This window comes from Athene cunicularia (genome assembly GCF_003259725.1).
Source record: "Athene cunicularia isolate RWA chromosome 14 unlocalized genomic scaffold, athCun1 chr14_part1, whole genome shotgun sequence".
NCBI lineage: Eukaryota > Metazoa > Chordata > Aves > Strigiformes > Strigidae > Athene > Athene cunicularia.
This window is the reverse complement of record NW_020799118.1, coordinates 8235242-8259149: the sequence shown is the minus strand read 5'-3', so window position 1 is coordinate 8259149 and position 23908 is coordinate 8235242. Positions and strand designations below refer to the sequence as shown.

General features: G+C 35.2%; 1 protein-coding gene across 1 annotated transcript in view; it reads right to left on the bottom strand.

Annotated features, from left to right (window-relative positions):
* Window positions 1-23908, bottom strand: part of TRRAP (transformation/transcription domain associated protein) — a 100414-nt gene that overhangs the window by 25999 nt on the left and 50507 nt on the right. Inside the window, exons 45-59 of the mRNA XM_026859158.1 lie at window positions 23321-23467; window positions 22114-22316; window positions 21310-21431; window positions 20278-20491; window positions 19153-19332; window positions 18669-18815; window positions 17872-17991; window positions 17283-17570; window positions 15782-15919; window positions 15266-15378; window positions 14630-14765; window positions 8650-8841; window positions 3275-3470; window positions 2758-3023; window positions 1923-2023 (exon numbers count right to left, since the gene is read on the bottom strand). Of these exons, the coding sequence (XP_026714959.1) occupies window positions 1923-2023; window positions 2758-3023; window positions 3275-3470; window positions 8650-8841; window positions 14630-14765; window positions 15266-15378; window positions 15782-15919; window positions 17283-17570; window positions 17872-17991; window positions 18669-18815; window positions 19153-19332; window positions 20278-20491; window positions 21310-21431; window positions 22114-22316; window positions 23321-23467 (2563 nt within the window). The remainder of the gene's footprint in view (window positions 1-1922; window positions 2024-2757; window positions 3024-3274; window positions 3471-8649; window positions 8842-14629; window positions 14766-15265; window positions 15379-15781; window positions 15920-17282; window positions 17571-17871; window positions 17992-18668; window positions 18816-19152; window positions 19333-20277; window positions 20492-21309; window positions 21432-22113; window positions 22317-23320; window positions 23468-23908) is intronic.

The following is a 23908-nucleotide window of genomic DNA, read 5'->3' as shown; positions in this document are numbered from 1 at the left end:
TTCTCCCTTTCCAGAATAAACATTGAAATAAACCATACTAAAGTAACATAATGCTTCTCTAATTTTTTTTAAATTAACTCTATTTTTAAATATAAAAATATTAGCCTGGAGGATTATAGTGATACATTAAAATGACTACCTATTGGGGCAAAACTATAAAAAGGAAAGCAACTTAGTCAAAGTATATATTAGTTTTTATGTTATATTAATGTGTTTCTCTCCACACCCTAGATCAAGGTTTTGAAGTGAACTACCACAGCAGCAGCCTGATAGATGACTTTGTATCACCACTTCCCCTTTATAAAAAGGGGACTTTTCCATTGTTTTTTTCTCCTTCTCTACAATCCATCATTCTTGACACCTGAGATGACTTTTTTAAAATGGTTTCTATCACCTTGTTCAGCAAATGGACAGCACAGGGAGAAGCAAGAGCAAAGGTGACCTTTAACTTCCAGTTTAGTTGACACACAGATAATCAGTACCCATACATTCTCACGTTCAACCCTGCTATTGTTCCTGACTGTAACCTTCCTAAATTACTGATCTCAATTGTGGTTCCAAAAAAGTGTCTGTAGTTTTTTTGTTAAGATTAAGGAATTGTAAGTACATCAGAACCATGTTTTAAACAAAAACCTTTATCTATTCTATCCTGAAAGAACAAACAGAGACAGTTTAGCTGCCTTTTACTTTATCTGAATGAATTTAAAATAATTAAAAATTATTTAATTATTTAAGATGGGTGGAGGTACACTTTCTTCTCTCTACACCTCAAGTGAAACTAAGCTCAATTACGGCCGTAAAAAAAGCCCACTGCACTTTCCATCAAAATAATTGCATTCTGTCTATTTAAAATGCTCTCTTGTATCCACAGAAGAAGATATTCATCATTTCCTGACTTAAATTGCTATGTGAGGTTGCAGTGTACAGCTTAAAACCTGATGGATTTCATTCTGTAAGCGTCCACAGTGTAGTAGTAAAGGAATTATTCCACCCATATGTAACATGTAGCAATACTGCTATTAAATACCATGCATATTAAAAGCTGTTGAAATCCAAAGGGGTTTTTTGGCATCACTAAACAAAATCTGACTGCTGAGATACTTGTTTACTGACGAGAGATCTTCCTCAAAATAGTAAGATGCCTGTTAGCATAAAGCAAAATTATTATAGAAGTAGTTGTGTGAAAGCAAGAGTTGCACGTGGGTGCTTAATTGCTGCAATGCAAGAGGTCTCCAACACACACCACATCAGCCTTGAAAAATCAGTTACCTGAAATGAATGCTGCATTTCCATATTGCATCACACACCAGATTTGTCTAAGCACTCTGAACTATGCCACAACACATTTTCCTATGCCTTGACCACTTGGAGCTATTAATGGGACATATCCAATGACAATGCAACAGAAACGAGCGAAACAAAGAGGCAAGCTAATCTTGTTTGAGTAGCTGTAAGCTTATTGACCAAACTTTTTTTTTTTCCTTGGTTTTATGTGATGTTTACAATAAGAACATAATTAAAGCCACCTCCTTTTGTCAACTTCTCTAAGATGTCAGTTTGTCTAAGTACTCACAGAACATGGGAGGGGGGAGCAGAAATGTGTCTTAAACTGCAAAGCTTTGGACAAATCTATCCTCAGTGCCTCTTCTCATCTCACCCCATTAATATAAAACTTTTTAGAAAAGAACTGGTTCAATGTTTGCTTTAACTACCTCTTTCCTACAATACTTAGAAATATGACAACTATTACATCTTCAAACTCTAAAGGAACTCTCATGTACACTTTTACTTATATAGTTGTGAGAAATTTTAGGCTGGTATAAAAATATGCAACAACTTTCCTGCTCAAATAGTGTGTTGAAATACCTCAGCTGCATTTTTTTCAGATATGTGCTTGTGCCTCTTCCAGCCAACATACTTACTTGTTAATCTGTGCCAAGAACATTCCCTTCAATGCATAAAACTCAGCAGTCATCTCCTTGGTGAAGTACTTCAGATTTGTTGATTCAATAACTTCAAGACCCTGTTAAATAAGCCTTAGTGAGAAAATCTTCTAAAATGGAAGGTTTTAAGATGGAAGTGCCATAAAACAACAGCCAAAATATTCTCTTTAAATGTAAATATCACAAGCTTCTAGTATTTAATTTTCATTTTAAAATCTGAACAGAACAATTTTAAGTTTACACTGGCCTATGCAAAACTATTAGACACTACAGACAACATTCATCAGGTGATGGCTTATCTTTTTCACCTTCTTTGTTTTATATTATTTATATTATGTTATGTTACATTATTATTATTATAAGGTACCAGTTTGGTGGCCTTATAATCATGTCAGTGGCTTTTGACTACATATTTTTTCCTTTCAACACACACAATTTCACTTCAGTATGCCAGCATCCATCACTCATGAGTCAGACACTCAAAACTTAGAGCTTCAGTTAGTCTTGCAATAGTGTTGTTTCTTCCTACTGCAAGTAATATAATTTTCAAGTCCTCTCCATTTATCTATTTGTATTTCCACTTTACTTTTTATTCAGCTAATTTTTAATGTGTTCACACTATTCAGTACAAAGAGGACAACGACTGCTTTTGACTAACACCATTACTTAAAACAACACTCTATGCATGGTGTAACATGTCTGACGAAATTCAGACCCTGTTCTGTACACAGGCAGTTTACTTAAACCAATGTCTCTGATGGCCCTTGTAATCCTCCAAGTTCCAACAACATCTTCAGAGATAAAGCCACCATACCTGCATACATTCATTTTTTCCCATGACTCCAGCCAGCTGAAGATAACATTTAACTTGCTGGCGAATCTTCTGAAAGCAGTCCACAATGGGCACAGTTGGAATTGTATGAATGCGACTCAATATATCCAGAGCTACGTTGACCAGCCCTTGTTTGCGAGCTATCTTTCCATATTGGATAATGGCTGATGCAGAAGCATGAACTCCCAACATAGCATTATTGGAACTAGGATCATGCTGAGAACTATTTTCATATGCAGTTACAATAGCTAGAAATAAAACATGAAATGTCTGTCATTATAAATGAAATTATATATGCAGCAGTAACTTACAAAACAATACGTATGAAATGATGACCAGATAATGAAACATTTAAATGCAAATCAAATGAAAACAAACAGTTCTCAAAATCAACAACATTCCTGTATGTTTAAATAAAAGAAGTACTAAGAACTTATTTCAAACAATGCGTTGTCTGGAAAATTACATGATGAATGCATGCTGGACCAGGCAGTTTTACCCTGGTAATGATGTTGTCTCCACATGAAAATGCTGCTCCAGTGGGATAAATCATCTGACACAATAGGTAACCTGTTCCTCCAAGTCTTTACAACTGTCTTCATATCATGTAAGCTGTTGTTCCTTCCCAGATTAGTTGGTTGCAATCCTGCATTTATTTGGGCTGCTTCTTGCAGTTCAATTATTTGCTGTGCTGCCTAGAAAACATTAAGGAATATAAGTATCATCAAGAATAGTACAATAAGCTGGCCAATTTCATCATAAGAAAAAGTTTTCTATGTATGATGACGCTTTTAAATTATCAAGTAAAGGCAAAACTATTTATGCTGTTTTAGGGATTTATCCGTTGCATAAATGACCTTTAACCAAGCTAATGATTAACAAAATAGCAAAAAAATCCCATGAAACTGATTCCACACTTTAGTCATTGACTGAAATGTTGAATTCATCCAGTGAATCACCAGCATAGAATTTATACCAATGGGTTGTTAGTCTTAAAAAAGCAACAAATTATTTTAAAAAATAGAGGTGCCATAAAGTACTTTCTTACATGATTGCAAAAGGTCCCTGCATAACTTCAGGCTCCCCTCTTCTCCAGGGATGGATTACAAGTATCAAGCAATTTATTTCATGCATGCCTCATTCTGACAAAATCTAACTGGCCTAACATTATTTGGTTGCAAAAAGACATTACTGATCTATATTTAATGTGTTCTTCCTATAATACTATGGGTTTGCTTGGTAGGTTTAACTTTGGGTAACTATGACATGTCTTTCCTTGATGGTATTAAGACACAAATTCCCTCCACCCCTTCTTTTATTCTGAACTGCAAATGTTTTCACAAATTATTCCTCAAGTGGTATCGTCTTGCTTTTAAGAAGCATTTTTTTCCTTTTTTTTTTTTTTAAAGCAGAACAAAAAAACCCAAACACACACCAAAGTAAAGAGTTTACTGGAATCTATGCTTTCTTTTCACCTCCACCCTTTTCCCCACCACATTTAAATAAAACAATAGTTTAGAATTAAATTCTAACATACAATTTTGAACTTAGTACATCAACGCTAATCATAGCACAAGTAGATATATGGAGAGTGGTGGACTCAATACAAGGACCAAGTAAAAATACTGACCTTAAACAAAACTTTGAATGGAATTTTGAAGAATTAAACACCAAAACTTTTAACAGAATTATACTAGCATATATTCCCTGGTCATAATCTGACTTCTTGATAGAAACTTGAATGTACAGAAATACTAGCTACGTGCTCCTAAAGGTGCTACTTTGAGATATTCTGCAAAGACCTTATCTTTGAGAAGTTACTTAAGTTTAACATGGTTTTTCACTGACATCTATTATACTTAAATTAATGAGAGGAACAAACAGAAGATGGCAGTAGTCTCAAACCTACTAAAGGCAACAGACATTTTGTTAAAACTTCAGCCACCTAAAGAAAAGGTCCAAACTTAATGGAATTTAATTACCTGCAGTACAATAAAACCAATGTAGTATTCTCTAAGCTACCACTGGGCAGATAACAGTTGTATTCATTGTTAATCAACCAAATAAGATAACTATTTGGAAAAAAAAAAGAAAAAGGCAGTCCAAATTTACAGAGTGAAATCTCCTGAAACAAAATAAATTAAAGTAATATTTTCCTACAATCATCTCAGTATCAGCTCTCACAATAGCTTAACCTTCATCCTACACCCATTCATCACGTAAATTTAATTTTCTCACAGGTATTTAATCACATACTATCTGATATTAAGAAAAAAGTAATTACTGCAGTGCAAATTCACGGCTGCATTTGTACCTCTGTCAGTCACTGACTAATTTATCATTTCTTCATGAAGAATATAAACATATTAGATTATTTTAAAAGCTTGTTTTAATTGATATTTGAAGGCATTTAAATATTTAGCAATATTAATCTATTCATGATGCAGATACTACCATTCTTAGGGGAGGGAAAACCTGAAAGATCAGTGAATTCACTTCATCAAGAAGCCTTCTAGTGGTATTGTATCAGCTCAAACAAATGAAATAGTTTACTTGACAGCTTCCTTTCAATGAAAACTTCCATATTCATTCACTTTATCTGATGCATCAACTTATAAAAATTCATAAGTATGGGCTGCTGTGTAAGCTCTACCCACAAGTACAGTCATTTTGTAGAGGTACCTTAGATGATGTACATTTAGTTACTTAAGAATCACACTGGGCATGACATACAGGGTTAAACTACTGATCTTAAAACAGAAGCAACTATACCAAACAGAACTCAGAAAGCAAGGTCCTCTGCACTTCTACAGGTAAGGTTTATTCATAGTTCTCTGAGCAATGTTCCATCAAGAAATATATCCCTGTTATAAAATTTCAGATTTTGTTGCACTTCGATATTCCAGAGTTTCTCCCCTGGAAATGATAGGTTCCCTCAACAGTAACAAGAGCTAATCTTCATCAGCTATATATTTATCAGGACACCTAAACAGGAACACAATCAGCCTAAAAGACAAATAAATGGCATTTTTTATCCCGATCACATACTGCATGACAAACTCAACACATTCCTACCCCAGCCCCACTTCCACTCTCCAGCTGCAGCTGTACAATACAAATCAGAGGACACAAGGTTCATTTTCAAGAAGCTTCTGGAAGCACCTCAAGGCCAAATTCCATTTTTTAAAGATGAGTTTAGGCACCTACTTCCATTCAATTACACTTGGCAGTAACATCTGCTCTCGAAAATTATTCTCTTACAGTTGCAAAATGAATTAGGTAATTAAATTCAAGAGAAAACAAAAGGGTGTTGACATTTCATTCATTTCAAAAGGAAAGAGAAGTACATTTTTGTTATGGTGAAATACATGTAAAAGTTGCAAACGAATAAGCTGTGCATTTTTCACCATTTAATACATGTTATTTCATCTCAATAATAACTAAACTGCATATTCTATATTATCAGAGTTGTGCCAACTACTTCCGAAAAATGTTTCTGGAGGTCTGAAAAAAAAAAAAAATTATCTCAAGTTCTTACAACCTCTTTCTGACAGGACAAGAAGCACATACTTCTCATTAATTTTCTAAGTGGATCAGTTGCAGGTAACATGTATGCCAAAGAGAAAGGATTTAAACACATCTTGTCTTGAAATTGAATTGTTAATGTTGCGTGAAAGAAATAAAAGATTTCTCACAGCAAAAATAAACATGTACCTGATGCATAGTGTCTTAAAACCAGTTTACGTTTACATAAATGCTGGAAAACAGTACATTCTTTGCCTTGTAATATTTAATGATTTGAGGGCTAAAACATGATGCACTTTAATAAGCACTAGGAACCTGTTTAGCAAGGATAAAAGTAATCTTTTACTTATTATAAGCATTCTCCTTTAGAGAAACAGAAAATAGCATTTCCCCTTATTGAGAGCAAAACGCTTTTATGATTCAGAAGCAGTCAATGAGCTCTACCTTCTCCTAGAAATGGAGACAAAGTTAATCCTAGAAGTGGATGACAAACTTAAGAAAGAAACTAAGGAGAAAAATGGCACAAAAAGAATGTCAGCTTTGCCCATCCTCTGTGTATGTACTGGGTTACCCAACTGGGAAGTTACACATCCTTTCAAAGTCAAAGATTCAAGCATGCACACGAGAGTTTATGTGAACATCAGTGCTATAAAAAATCCTGTGCAAGATACTGCTGTAATTCTACAGGACAGTATCAAATTCAAGTTGCAAACTTCTGTCCCTGTTTTAAATGATTGTGAAAAAGAATTGTTACTTAAGATTAGATAATATTCAACTTTTGCGGGTTTCATTTGTTTTGAGGGGAGCTGTTAGGGGTTTTGTTTGTTTGCTTTTAAAGTTCTTGTAACCCCAAATCCATCAGCTGTCCCTCACTTCATTCTGGACATGGCATCTCACTGCTCCATTGCCAGAATTCTGCCCCTACCTTAGGAACAAGCTTGTCTAACTTCATGCTTGTTTTGTCCATTTTTGTCCATAAAGCACATAGATTTCTTTCAGATCAGAAACTAGTAAGGCCATAGGGCTCCATCCCTTCTGATTCAAGCAGTCCATTCCTTCTCAGTTCAGCAAAGGCCCCTGACAGAGGTTACCACTTACTCAAAGCTTCCAGCTGACCTACTCACGAGTGCTCCACAACGGACTGGAATTAAAATTAACTAATTAGTGGCAAGCAGTAACCTTTTCAATGAGCACTGTTAAATTTGGACAATGTGCACCCTCATGTAGACAAAGAGCATTACTAAAATACGGCCTTAAGACCAAAAAATTCTTCTTTCCTGTATCTGGCATCACATTAGATGAGGGGAGCAGAGATCACTCTTCCCAACCTACAACATCTCTCAGTCTGTGAAGCAACATGATTCAAAATGGGAACTCTTTTTCACAATATTACCACAAGATTTTAATACACTATTGAATGGAACCTGACAAATGAGCTAGCTGGACAACTAATAAAGCTGAAGACCAATGCACAAAGCTTTGAAGTACACACATTGGTTTAATAAAATCCACACTCATTTTCAACAGAACTTCTATACAATTAACTCCCTGTCCAACAAGAAATAACGTATACTTAAAAAACTAAGTTCCTCTCTACTTCCTTCTCCTGATGCAAATCAGAACATTTAGGCAATATAATGTAGAAATCACAAAGAAAAGGTAAGGCTCACATTGGTCAGAAGCTATGGTATTTTTCCTAAAGGTAGTAGTGCTCACCTGAAAAGTCCTTCACTAACAACATACTTCTACAGTTTTTGGTTCTTTGACCTTAATCCTTAAGCCACAGGGATGCTCAGCCTGTTGAGAAAGTTACTCCTCAAAGAAATAGCAGCATTTCTAAATACACTTTTCTCTTACTGAGCTAACTGTTAATGCCCAAATTAAAAAAACAAAACCAAAACATATAGGAGTACATTAAAGTTAACAAAATGCCATACGACATTTAACACATTTAACTGAAAAGAACACTTAGGGAGTTATTTCAACATTTCTGCAGATGACATAATGCAACAATATACCCATTCAAAGTGGACCTCCCTTCATAAGACACCGTATGGTCAAGATCTCCAAGTACCGCAGTGCATTATGCATTAGTCCACAAAAAAAAGTTAAGCCATGTGATCAATTTTTAAATAGCTAATTATGCATGCCACAAACAGAATGGATTCATGTAAACTATTAAAACTTTAAAAGGTATCTAAATTGAAATGCACATTCTACAACTTTTAACAAAAAAATACCATTATAAAAAAAACAATCAGTACTGTACGGTAAAATATTTTATGGTCACAGTTACTGAAGTTCTGAAACCTGCTATATAACTGGCAGTAAAAAACTTTTCATTCTTACCTGGAGAAGGGGAGTGTGAACATGCGAGACCACGTGAGGAAGCCTTCGCCATTCTCGAATAGCTAAACTACTCGCCATCTCTACCAGACGCTCGATGAAGTTAAGCTGTTGCTCTTCTGGGTGGCAGATTGCTAAGTATCCTCTATACATATTCACTTTCCATGCCATCTCTTTTGGACAACTCAACTCAACCTGGTAATGAAATAGGAAAAAATCAAGTAAAGATCATGCTCAAATGCAAACTTTCTTTAAATTATTTTTTTAAAAGCCTTTTTAGGCAATCAGTTTTATTTTTTGTAAAAATTAGCTAATTTTCTAAAAATAGAAGACTAGAAACGTCAAAACTTTTGTCATTAGAAGAGTTTCAGCTCTCTTAGTTATTGGCAAGGGCAGGCTAGCAAATAAATTGCAAATTCAGCACAAGAGAAGAAGTACCTGCACACAACCTGCTGTTAAGGTATTTTTACACTGACAACTGCAGTATAGCTCAGAGACAGCTGAGCAAGCTGAAAGCAGTCTTGCAACAGGAGCATGAAGCTCACTGCAAACCACTTCATCCTGTATAAAGAAAAAAGATGGTTCTCAGCAGATAACACATACCACCTCTGAAATGCTTCAGGGGCTCCAGAACAAGTAATGTCAACTTCTCACGTAAAAGGGCCCCATCCCTGTATGTCAGCACATTATGCCAGCACTGTACTCCCTGCTCTAGGACATTACTAAGTTTATGAAAATAAACAGTTAATAAATTTTTAAGTAATATACAGCTAACCTTCCCATGATGTCGATTTCTGAGAACAGGTGCAAAGTCAGGTCACAGTGATAAAATAATTTTAAACCATTTTCTTAAAATCCTGGAACAGTAGAAATTCAGCAACTAAATCCAGCAAACTACTTGAATTGTCTAGCAACTAAAATCTGTGAGTATTTTACAGTAAACTTGCACTTAACCAATGCTCACTAGCTGACACTGCAGGCCTTAAATCTAGAAATATTTCACTTCTCTTTCTTCCACTTTACATCAATCCCTTTATGGTTTGATATGCAACATAGAAATCCCTCTGCATTATCTTCTTACTGATATATTGTATCCTAACCATTACAATTGTTATTTCTGTTATCCTCAACTGACTTTTACGCCTGAGCCAGCAAAGAGAAACTGCCAGGTAGCAACCTTACATTTAGACAGTGAAGATAATCTCTTTCTTTATTACATTATCTACTGGATCATTAAACGCAATGGCAATGTGAGTGAATGGAAATGAGTCTTGGGTCCTATCAAAGGCCACTTGCTGTTTTAATAGCTCAACTTTAATAGGTAGATTATTAAAAATGTTTTACAAAGATTTACAAAAACTGATATTTATTTGCCATCCTTTCTGACCTCTCTTGTGAATCAACCATGGAACTTGATAAAAAGCAGCCACAGTAAAGAATATCAATAAAACTGGAGTAGCTAGTATAGCAGCATAGAATCAATTACTCTTTCACATCCTAATATTTATGCAAACATGTCCTGACACTTTTACAAGAATCTGAGTAGAGCCACAAAAGCTCCATTTATGGCTTCGGCAGCATCTTCTCCTTAGTCGTTTAGCAAATGTCTTATTACTGAAAATATCTCATTTAATATAACCGCAGCTAAAGCATATCAGCAGTTACTCATGGTTGTCACTTCTACTCAACTTGCAAATCTCCGAAACCAGAACCTGTCAGACACGATCTATTTCATTCTGGTTAAACTCTAGGTTATAATACAATGTACACTACAGTTCTTATTTTAGGCTTTACAGGTTTCTCAAATAATATTATTTCTACAATTAGCCACTGAAGTTGCATACTTAAATAGGATATAAAATAGCAATTGTTATAAGAACAAGAGAAGTTAATTAAAATTTAAATATAACCTATAAGGTAATTTTTGTAGCATATCCAGCTTGCTACTTACAGATTTGGCTTCACATGGGCTGATGAAGCATAAAATCCATCTTTAGAGACACCTATTTAATTTGAACCATCGGTACTAGAAATACTACAAAATTCCATTTCAAATGTTGCAATGGTTGGACACCCTTAATTTAGATTCCATCAAAAGACAACACTACCTCTAATTAATTAAACAACCTTTAACCGTTTTCAGAGTTTAGCCTTTAAAGAAAAACATACTGATTGCATCCACCTATCTTCCCTCCTGACAAAACAAAGCGTTACAGAAGAATAAACATAACACATTTAAAATATAATATTCAGTCTGATTTTGAAGAAAGTAAGACACACACACAACTTGGCATATTTATCATGCGATACTAAGTTGTCACAATGAAGCATGCTGTTAGGATATTTTGTATACAGGAACTTAGTCCTGCAAGACACTGAAATTAAAGTATGCTCAGCATTATTGTGTTTTATCTTTTGCAAATATTATGAAGGTAGACAGTCAACTGCCCTTTTGACATGTAAAACTGGTAGGTATTGGTTCAAAACTTAAACAGTATTGATGAAACAGTAAGCCCCAATTAAGTGAGGGACTAATTCTACTGGCTCACTCTCTACAATATGAAAACACACTACCTAAGGCTCTGCTCAGAGCTCTGTCTCTAATATTTTAAATACACAGTTCACCCCCTTATTCCGAACTCTGGCATCATTAGCAGAGTGGTTCCAGTAATGTCACACAATATAGCAGTGGTACAGTGAAGATCAGCAAGCTCCTTTCCACTTGTGATTTAATGCAGTACTCTCACCTTTCAGATTTCAGTTCTACATCTGGTTTATATTAACTAATCACAGATGAACAACTTTACCTGCCATAAAAAGAGGGTATATTTCCCTAAAATTTTTTAAAAAGTTTTCCATCTTCTACAGAAGAGTGATACCACATAGAAAGTTTAAAAAAAATCCCAGAAAAATCTACTGGTGACACCAATACAGAAGTCTGTCATTTGCCCCAAGAAGCCTGAATTGGCTGTACAGCCTGACATTTTACAGCAACCTCAAGAACAATAACCATCAGCTTATTCACATGAGATGGTTCTTAAAACACTTGGGAAGAAAATGCCTAAGGGAAGGTAAGGAAGAAGTTACCTAAATATGGCCAGCTTTTTGCATGTCAAAGAGTAGATCAATATTGGCTCTCAGAGAAAAATATTAACCTACATATTTTCTGTTGAACATTTTCAGAAAATGGGGGAGTCATTTACAGCTTGTTTCCCTAGCCATTTAAACTTTATTCACTAGAAAAAAAAATGTTTAAGGATACTCAGAAGGAAAAAGATCTTCCATATTTAAATCTTTCAAAGTGTTATTTTCTGTACCTAGTGTGCCTCCTATTCTGTAGCAGCCAAAACTGTACGAAGCATTCATTCACCAAGCACACGGATAGCACAGAATACACAGTCTCATGAGTGAAACCCAGGAAAGGACAAAGGGAAGGTTAAATGTTTTACAAGTGCATGCTGCTCAGCAAAATGAATTACAAGTAGAACACAATAATGAACTCTGTAATGAATCAGGAAGGTCAATAGCAGGAAAGTACAAACAATACATACTATCTGTTACAAAACGGGGATGCTGACTACCTCACTTGCCATACAAAAGTTCCTCAGTTTCTAACAAAAGAAGCTAAGTACTGCACTAGTTTAAAACATATAACATGCAGGGCATATTTGTGCTACTTCATGATGGAGAGTAAATCCAGAAAGGCTGTGTCATCTCAATTCTTAGAGACACTAAAACTCCACTAGACAAAGCAACCTGATCTACTTGGGCCCTGCTCTGGATGGAACATTGGACCAGATGACTTCCAGAGGTCCCTTCCAACTCAAAACTATTTTATGGTTCTGTAAGCTTTACATTAAACTATAAAAGTATAATCATCAACACACTAAGCTTCTGGGGAAACCTCGGAACATCAGAAAATTCCAAACTTGAGTTTTTCAATTCCACAAAACAACAAATGAGGAATTTACAGGAAACAACTACTAGCAGTGCTGTCTTGAAGCCTCAGCATTCTCTGTCATAAACGTATATATCAAGAATTCTGTACAATCATTATATTTACTTCTAGCACAAAACTTAACAGAAATTGTGACAATTTGACAGGAGATAAAAACACTTTTTAGCCTTATTTCTTTTTTTCAGTAAAAACTGTAGATTTAAACAGTGTCATTTCACAAAAGCCTACTCTTTCTTATGAGTGGTCTCAGTATTTTCACTTGTATGCTTTCTAGTATAAACATTACACACACAAAAAGTTGTTTGGGGAACACATTTGAAAGTCAATCATCCAAAAGCTAAGTGTGCCCTTGTGTTTATGCATTATGGTTCTCTTTACTTTATAAACCTACCTTAGCAGAATCAAAGTATTTTCTCCCCCAGAAGTAACCTATCCCCTTCTGTAATCCTGCCGATCCTTGTTCAAGTCCAGTCCCTCTCTCTCAACTCAAACTCTCTTCTGCACAGCCAGTCTCACTGACATACCCTGCAACATTTAATTCAATGCCTCTCTCCTCTCTGCTAGTTTTACCAAGTCCTGCACACTTTCTCAAAGGGAATCACTTTCTTCAACTTCTTGCTTCAGCCTACTTACCCCAGCTATACCCTGCCACTCCTAATCAAATTTGTATTCCTCCAGCCTCCTTCATCCTCACCTCATATTCTTCTCATTACTTCCCAATCTCAGGCTCAGTGCCTGAGGTTCATTACCTTGTCTTCTTGTCCCTCATCTCTTGTTAGATCACCACTTGCCAGTCTTGACCACACCGGCTCCAACTTTTGGTGCTCCCAAGACATTTTAAAATTAAATGTAATGGATACATTGCAAAATTAAATGAGCCTTATTTTAAATGGAACTAAAGTAGATTCAAAGTGAGAATAAAGTTAGAAATCTAGTAATTAATTTGCAGTAATAAAGTATTTGATTACTTAAGAAGAAAACAAAAGGCAGCAGACACAGGAAGCAATCCCCAGACAGACAGTACAGAAAAACATTGTACTGAAAGAACATTGCTACAACAAACCTTCTTTTATGCCTCTGCTAAGCAAGCCTATAAAAATCAAACCAGCATGTGTTAAAGTAAGTAATCCCAATACATTTCCCACTACATATAAAAACCATCAAATTTGTCACCACCTTCATTAAAACAGTAACCACTGATAAAACGTGCAGTGTACACCAGCCTCACCAACCAATCAACACCGAAACTGAGATTTCCTGTGTTGCTTTTTCAGGGATTTTTTAACAGGAATCCCAAAACACAGCCTTACAAATATTCCTCAGATACACTAAGGTATTTAAGGTCAATCAAATTTAGCTGACAGGTCCCCGACCCTCACATTTTCATACATGTCTTAATCCCCTTTCATGTGCAGTGGAGATAAACAGAATAAATTGTGCTCAACAGATTTAAGTTTGGACAGTAGAAGTTGAAAATACTTTGGCTTTGCCTTTCAGGTGCTAAAACAAACAAAATCAAGAGAGGCAATGGCCCATTGGTCTTTTTCATCTAGAAGCATATTTATGTTGCCCACAGACAGGAAGATGATAATAGATGTGTTTTCATATTTTATTCCCTTTCTCAAAAGGAACATTTGTTCCTGGAAAGGTGTAAAATACAAAAAATGTGTCCCCCCCTCCGATACTGTATTATTTTAAATAATAACGTATATTTGCAAGGGTCCCATTTTAAGTTTCTCCACATATCCCTGCCAGCACACACTTCTGCTGCAAGCATTTTAATGACTCATTGCCACGCACCTTGTCTTTCACCTGTCCTGGCTAAACGGGTTATATAGCACAGCTTTATAAACAGACAAAGAACCAAGTTTGTCTGTCAAATGACATGCCCAAATACACAGCTGTGAGCTGGGACATCAAAGATAACTTCCAAAGAGCAGTTGAACTGTAATGCTTACTTGTTAAACTGTAATCAGTAAAATGAAGGAGGAAACTAAATCTTAGCATAAAAAAGCCTTCACTCACCTGCACAAGAGCCTCCTTCATAGCAGTCCAGTTTGAGACCCTCCATGCACATTCCAGCACTAGGTAAGGATTTATATGACCTTTTGACTGGCCATATTCTGTCAAAGGTTCCCACTGGTTTAATTCTTTTGAGCAACTAAGAAAATCAAAAATGTTGTCAATTTGGCTACCAAAAAAAACCCTTCAATAAAAGTGACTATAAATGTTGTATATCAGAATATTATCTGCATATTTGTTCGTTCATAAACAGCTCTGCAAGCACTGCAAAAGTTTTATCCAGATGGGAAGATTTTTTTTTTAATTTATTACCAGTTATAATACAGAAATCTGTGAACAGGGAAGAGCTGCATTTTGTGTCTCCCAGAACAACCATTTTAAATAGGAAAAACAAATTTTAGCTCCAGTCTGTTTCCACCAATAGCAAATTACATTTTTGCAACACTTCAGGCATATCACTTCTGAAGGTGTGTTAAAGGGAGTAAAAAATAGCGCTTTTTTATTCCCCTAAGTTTCCCCTGTATCTGAGCTAAGTCTTGACCTATGGTTACTCTCATAAATAATGCTTTAAACCAGCAAGGTATTTTACTTCTATTGCAAGGTAAAAATACTTGTTTTACATCAGCCTTAAAGTCTTACCGAATCCAATGGTCTTCCCAGAGTTGATACTCGGGAAAGATGGAAGGGGAAGCATTGTTCCGTTCATGCTCTTTCTTAGCCTTTTCCATTGCTTTTTCATAAGTTTCTTGTGCCTAAATAAAATTCAAATCATTTTATTTTTCCATCTGCTATATACACATTAACTCAACATTCTTTTCTTTAAAAAAAAGTAGTAAGAAAACTTTCATTAATTTTAAAGTGTTTTTTTTTTTTAAAAAGTAAAGCACATTAACTCATTCCTGAATATATTCATTATTTAGCAGCTTTATAAATGTCATGAAAAACTGACGAATGTGCTAGAAAAAATATTTTAAAATCTCACTTTATCTAGGTATTACATAGCCTTAAACTACTACTTTAGCCAGTAGAGAAACTATGGCACTTTCTATTCCAGAAGACTGAAGCTGTTTAATATTCAGAATTGTTTTCTTACTGACCAGAGTATTCATCCTGACAGCAGAACTACTCAAATCCTTTCTAGTATCAAGAGTGTACCTGTTCAAAAAAGCCATGCTGTTCATAGGCTATAGCTGTTGCTGTCTCCGGGAATTTACAGCGTTTCTGCCATAGTCCAGCCCACATATCCTCTTCTTGTAACAAAGAGTAGAGCTCAGCAAGGGAATCCAGTATTTCCTAGAATGTTAAGCACACATACTTCTCCACAGTCAAGATGTCCTTATAAAGCACAGTAGATAGCAAAACCACATGTTTCTACACTGACACAAATTGAGAAAGACATGGAAATAGAGTAGTGTCTATATAAACTCTTTTTGAAATGCTAGAAGGCAAGCAATTAGTAACAACCAAGTACTGAGGACACGACCACTGCATTACATGACAAAAAGGAAAAAAACCTCTGGCTGGTACATTCATTCATGCTTGCATTCCCTAATGCAATCATATCAAACCTAATGCAGATCAAATCATAGAAAACAAAATTATTTAACGAGACAACTTGGTCTTTAATGTAAAGAGAATCTGTAATATTTAGCTTCGTCAGCTGATCACAAACATGCCTAGAGATCATAACTATCTGACAGACTACTAAACACAACAGCACCACTTTACAAAGCACTCAGTTTTGTTTAGCTAGTAATTCTTTAAGGTCATATACCAACAGGCTTAATTAGGAAAAGCATACTCCCTTTGAGGGAGACACAGACAATACAGACTTCTACTCAGGATTTAAAATCAGGGGCAGAAATGGTTTCAACTAGTTCTACAGTGCTGCAGGGAATTAAGTGTCAAAAGCAAATGGAAAAGAGGGATCAAGAGAAAAATATTAAAATAGCAATGACAGATGAAAGAAAAGCATGAGAACCAAAACAATGTTGCAAGTGTCTATATTCACAAACACATAAGAACAGGAATTTTTTCATCAAATTAAAAAAATCAACACAACAAGCTTCTAATACAAGGACTCAGAAGTGATTGTCCCCCTGGACTCCACACTGGTGAGCCTGCACCTCAAATATTGTGTCCAGTTTTGGGCCCATCACTACAAGAAAGACACTGAGGTGCTGGAGGGCATATAAAAGAAGAGCAACAAAGCTGGTGAGAGCTCTAGGGAACAAGTCTTATGAGAACATGACCTTACGGCTCTCTACAGCAACCTGGAAGGAGATTGTAGCGAGGTGGATGTCACTTTCTTCTCTCAAGAAACAAGTGACAGGATAAGAGAAAATGGCCTCAAGTTGCACCAGGGGAGGTTCAGATTGGGTATCAGGAGAACCTTCTTCACCAAAAGGGTTGTCAAGCATTGGAACAGGTTGCCCAGGGAAGTGTCTGAGTCACCATCCCTGGAGGTATTTTAAGGACAATAGATGTAGCAGTTAGGGACACAGTTTACTGGTGGACTTGGCAGTGGTTTACAGTTGGACTTGATGACCTTAAAGGTCTTTTCCAACCTACATGATTCTATGATACTACTATACAACACTGTCACCGTGCTTTTCTCTTCACATTGCATAAAGTATTGCAATTAATGTAACACTACCTGTTGAGGAGGAGTTATGCTTTCCTGCTCATAAAACTCCGTTGTCTGTTTAGGCTTAATTTGTAGACTCAGTCCTTTTTCAAAGGCTTGATGTTCCAACATCAGTGTAGAACGAAACCAGAGATTGTGAGTTTTACCCAAGTATTTCAGGACACAAGGTCTGATGGGAATGGGAGGAACGCACTGTGACATAGCTTCCACAAAGCAGTTCAGTGCACTTGGCTGGCAATCTCGTTGCACTTGATGGCTACCACTGCACAAGAAAGGGCTTATTTCACCTGCTAGAGCCTAGAAAAAAAAACATAAGAATAGGTATCTGTGCAATCAGAAACTTCAGTTAGATAATTTAGATTAAAAACCTTGTTAATACAGGAAACAATCATTTGTTAAGTGTATTTCTCTTTGTAAATTGAAGGGCCCTATTTCTTTCAAAAGATGTACTCATAAAGGTGTACAGCATTCACTAGTCACAAAGAATGGCAAACTTCTCAAAGCAAGCCAACAAGTCATTTACCACACAAATACATTTTCCTGAAACACCAGTCATTTACAAAGAAGAATTTATAAGTGAGAAGAGAGAGATTCTCACATGCTGTTGTCTGTCAGACAGGATTTTCCAAAGTCGGGAAAAAAGCTGTATCCAAGTCTTCTCTGCTAATGGTGTAGAAATATGACATAACTGAACAAAGGCACTCAGCAATGCTCCAGTCTAAAAGCAAAAAGAAAGACACGTGTACAAATGGGAAAAATATGATTAACACTATGGAAAAACAGTTCAGTTATACAGTTATTTAAGCAGTAATGCAAATGCCTTTTCCAACCAACATATCAAAAATGTTTCCTTTAGCAATACAGACTACTGTAACAAAAACTTAATCCTATTTTCATGTTAATAAAGACTCTTGATTCATTACTGTAACCATTTAAAAAAAAATGAGGAAAAAGGAAAGAAGTTCATGGTTGGTAATTAGAATGATCAAGTTAATTGGACAGAGCTGTTACTACTGTGAGAATTATTTCAACATAGCTCTCAGCTACAATTATTTACTTAGAAATTATTTAAATGTAAGATGCTGATACACTTTTTTGATCCTATAGCATGCCTTTGTCTTCACTTTTTTCTTAACTGAACAGTTAAAATACACTTACAGGTAGAAAAGGATGAAATCTAACTTTACAGGAAAGGGATCAAGTGAAGGCTTAAGAATTTTTTACCCTATACAGATTAGAAAATACATCAGATTATAAGAGATGTCTACATTTAAAAAAAGCTAAAAAATCAGTGTGAGATTAAAAAAAAAAAGAAGGAAAAAAAGCGCATGTCAGGTCAGTTTGAAGATTTCAGTATTAGAGTGATTTGTCATGAAACCAACGAATTGTACCAACCTTCACTTCTCGAAGAGAGTCAAGAAATTTGTCATGTCGGTTGGTCAACATGTGCAGCTGATTCCCAATGTCCTTCTCAGAGAGTTCCTTCGTTTTAGGTGTACTGGTCTGATCTCCTGGAGCCAATTCTATGTCTATTTCAACATCCTGTACAGAAGTAAACAACTCAAAGCATGCAAACATTTTCTAAGTACTTTTGCTTTTTTCCCATACAAATAAAAAATACCCTTCCAATCAACTTATTTCATGTCTCCCTATCTCTGCTGGTTCTTCCAAAGTTTCTAGAGTGCTATAGTAAAGACTAAATGAATGAATGCAAGTTCGGAGAAACCCATACATGGTTAAAATACAGTGTATTAAACACAAGATATACTGAACAATCTCTGCACATCATCAAGACATATTCTCCAATTTGATGAGACACTAGGAAGAGCTATATTCTGTCAGAAAGATTTCCTTTTCTACGGTATTTTCTGTAAGTTACCTCCTCTTTGGATTCACTGTTTTCCCTTTCACGAGGCTCTTGTTTGACGTGGGTTACCATAGCGAAGGCTGCTCTATCATGACTGTCAGCAAGGTTGATAACGTTGGTGATAGAGGGCAGCATAGCACCCTGACAGCTTGTCCCAATTGTAGTATTTCTCTCACACACTGCCAACAGGAGCTAGGACATTAAAAACCAAGGAGAGTTCTAAAATACACATTTTACTGTAGTATTTCAAGGAAAACATCATTATGGTTTAATATTTATGAACAAGACAGAAGTTACAATAATGTTTAAGGTCTATTTATCACCTTTATTCAATAAATACACCAAGACACTTTCATCTTAATCTGATGACATTTTGTCACCATTTCGAAGTTAATGACTCTACTTTCAAGATTGTTTTTCAAGCCTCTCCTGAAAATGCTGAATAAACGGGAATTTTCTTTCCCTAAATTCTGTATTTTGTACTTTTTAACAGGTACATTTAGTGCCCTCAATGAGCTAATGTATACAGACTCTCATTGCTACAATGAAAGTCCTCTCAAAAAGGATATGGAAAAAAAACGCAATGCTGTTCATCTCTCTGGAAAGAGTTCTAATAATTTTAATAGTACTAAGTCACTGTAAACTCATATGCAAATTGATTTAAAAAAAAAAAAAAAAGGTTTAGCCCCATCTTGTTTTAAATAAACCAACCAAAAATGCAATTTTGTTTCAATGCAATACCACCTAACAGTTATCATACCACCAGAGCCTTAACAATCTTCCTGAAATCATCTAAGATAACAATTCTCTTTTTTAATAATCACCATCATTTATAAGAGATGGGTTTTCTTAAGAAGTATTAACCCAATCTTTAAACTTTTCGCAGAGAAAATAGATTTTAAAGGTGGGTATTAAAGTCACTTTCCAAGCATCAACATTTCATGGTTTAGACACCGTACTTATTTTCAAGCACCACAGGAAGTATCTGAGGCAGTAGACTTCGTTATTTTTAGCTTTGATACAGACAATACATACAAGACACACACTGCATAATGATTTACACCCAGCCAAGAAAAAACAGGGAATAAAGCCTATTTCTCAAATTAATTGTATTTCTGATACAAATTACTTCCCTACCTCAATGCACTGTTTTATCCAAAAGTGATTTCCCATTGCCTCCCAGTTTTGAGAACAGGTCACATAAAGCAGGCGCTCATAAACACGACGCTTCATAGAATTGTCAAAGACCTCAAAAAATTTGGCTCGTATGAGTGGCTGGGCACAACGTAAACCCGAAAGAAATGCTGGCTCAAGTTTAGCAGTAAGTTCACTACCAGAAAGATTTTCATCCCTAAAAGAAAATAAAGACGAAGAGAACATTAGAACATTTATATCTAAAATACTAAAAATCAAAAGATGCGATATTCTCTAGAAGCCCACATGGGTGTGGCATGCAACCAAGAAATTGGAATTCCACGTTTTGAAAGTAACAGCAAAGAAAATATTACTGCTTATTAGAAAACTGTCCCAAAACTATCATAAAAACTCTGTCAGGAGCAGAACAATTTCAGCCACATCTGTATTCTCTTTGAAATACCAAAAGATATTTATTAATAAATACTTCTGACCACCATGTCCACACCTGCAAACAGAACAGCAGCAAACAGCAAGTCAAGATGATGTGAATCATCAGCACAAAATTCAATACCTAGCATTTGTTGATAAGGTAACTGTTTTAATTATTTCACCATGTTACAAAACCTGCCAGTTCAGCTAGAAAGTAACTCTTCTGAAAGTATAATTTACAATACATTTCCAAGAAAAATAAATCTTTATACCTTATGGATATGAAAAGACAGACAGATTTCAGCTGTCACCACAGTGTTCAGAATACAATCAGCTATGAGGATGCCCTGGTATCTTGGCAAAGGAAGAGACATTTTAGCAAAGCTAAAAAGGAAATTCTTTCTAAGGAACTTCTATTTCCAAATTGTCTTCCATAAATATGTACTGTGGTCTCAGTGAAATTAAATGATTTTGCATTTTAGGAAAAGAAAAAATAATTTATTTAATTCAGACCTAAGAAGATTGATGGCATGTTATAAAGGTCATATATCATACAAATTATGAACAAATAAACTGCAATAAATTATTAATTTCTATAATTACCTGTAGACATAGTTAACAAGGTCTAAGAACTGGGCATTTAATTCAAGGTCTTCTGGAAAACGCTTTTCAATGTAAGTCATCATTTTCACTAGTAAAATGGACTTCTCCCGGAGAGTAGGTGTCTGTGTTAAAAGATGACATGATTAATCTTGTAACTTCATCTTAAAACATGCAGAGAACTGGAACATTCAAAGTGCACCTCAGTCATCCTTTATATCACTCTTTCACTTCTAAAGTACAGAAAAATAGCTTGTTAGAAGGTCATAGTTCTTAAAAAGAAAAATAACTCAAGCATTTATCCTTCTAATATATACTAGAAAATTCTAAAATAATTTTTTAAAAACAGGTTTAAATTGTTCAATGACTATAAAAATCCATAATGTGTATTTTAAAAGGTGTAGGTCCTTTTATATAGCACTACATTGTCAAATACTCAACTCCAAAAGAAAATATGGCAAAGTGAGGAGGCCACAAAATGTTACAGGAGTAACACAGTTTTAACCAGCATTAGTCATCCTCCTCCTGAAGAATCTCTCTATCCAAGTTAATGTTAAATATATTTTAAAAGTTTTACTTTAAAACAAGTTCTCAGCAAAACAGCATTTGAGATCAAACACCTAATATAAGCCTATGAAATACTAAGCATCCTTAATCCATTATTTTCACAGTATTCCAAATCTCATCAAGGGCATCTAAACATATATAACAGATCCTTACAAATATCACTGTCAAAACTGATGAATTATAACAGTGGCTTACAGTTATTTAGTATTTGAGAGCAATGATTTTATCTTCTCAATTTACCTGATTAGCTGCCATTGGAGAATTGTTTTTCACCCACTCTTCCACTATTTTTACCACTGCACGAAGAATTTTGGCATCAGTAGATTTTTCAATGAGAGATGTTAGAATAGCTTGTATAAAATTTTTCCTCATTTCCATGCTCATCACAGCCAGGCGAGTTTTCACAAGATCCAGGCTTAGCATTACCAGTTCACTTGTACCTGCTACGGATGCAAAAAAAGCCTTACAACAGTGTATACACCTGCAAAATGCCTCGTAAAAGTATTTTCAAGAAAATATACTGTAATTTTTAAAATCACAACAATGATTTTTGTTACTGGGAATATATCCCTAGAAATAGTGTTTTCAGAATTACAACTTCCCATTCTCCTTCCAAATTACCACAAATGTTTTCAAAATCCTAAATGCAAGCCTGTGTGGTTTCATTTCAGCAAATCTTTGGTAAAGGTATTACAGAAGCCCAGTACTGAAAAACTGCAATTAAACTTGTGAAAGAAATACAGTAAGATTCTGTTCTGTTCATTTCCTGACTTACTTATCTGTCAAGTTTAATAATCTACCAATTGTTTCTCAGTGTTAATAAAATTTGCAAGGTTCCCATTTACCCAGTTAAAATATGGGCTGAGAATCTAACAGCAGCAATTCCTTCAAAGTATTTTCTTCAGTAGCTCTTTACTAGCACCGAATTATTTTTCTACAAGAACATCTGATTTTTTCCATGACTCATGACATAATTTATTTGATAGAATTGTACATACTGAAAAAGATGCTATTTTAAGATAAAAACAAAAGCATCAGCTCCAACAAGTTAATTTCAAAACCAGCTGTTTCAATATTCTCAAATAGGAAGAAGTAAAAAAGTGAAAACACAGAACAATCAAAAGAATTCAGCCCCCCTGTCCTCAACACTATAAACTCCTGAAGAATTTCAGTATCTCCATATATGCTGTTGCTGAACAAATATTCACTAACCATTAACTGAAATGTTTGGGTTAATAATAAAATTCATATATTGAGCAAGTAACAGGAACTCAAAAGTGCATTCTTCAGTCCTTCAGTAATATTTCTCACTAATGCTGAAGCACTTTTCAACAATTAACAATGCACACAACTCTACAAAATAATTTGGATCCCTTTAGGATAAAGAGATTTTAATACTTTACAACACTTCTAATCATTAACATCCTTAGACTATATAATGTAATACCTGTATTTGCTTCTGCTGTTCCTGCTGTAGCCTGTGGGTTTAAGTGTTCCCTGACCATCTTCTGCAGAGATCGCATAAAAACTGAAATCAATCTGTCAATATAGCTGGGATTGTTACTGCACGCAGACTTCAGAATCATTAAGGTACCTATTGATTAAAGACAATACTTAAGGAAGTAAAACTTCTGTTGAGCATTACCTGAGTAAGATACAGCTTTTCAATGTGTATGTTCTCATTCTGTGAAAGAAGACAGGAAAATGTTCTAGCTGTATTTTGTCCTGCCACAAAAGAAGCATGGGACTATGCAAGGTACAAACATTAGAAATCTGAAAATATTTCAGTCTCAAATTTAGTTTTTAGTCAAAGACTAAAATGTTATTTTTACATTAATCAAAATATTTCAAAGCTCTGTATGTAAGTGCTGATGGAGGGCAAGGGGGAAAAAGGGAGAACAGAGAGAGATTGAGAGTAGACACTTCAAGACCTTTAATTAAAAAAAAAAAAAAAAAAAAAAAAAAGGAAATCTAGTTAACCAGGTAAAATTAAATTACTCCTCATGTTGCACATCTGTTTTACTAGCAAAAAGTA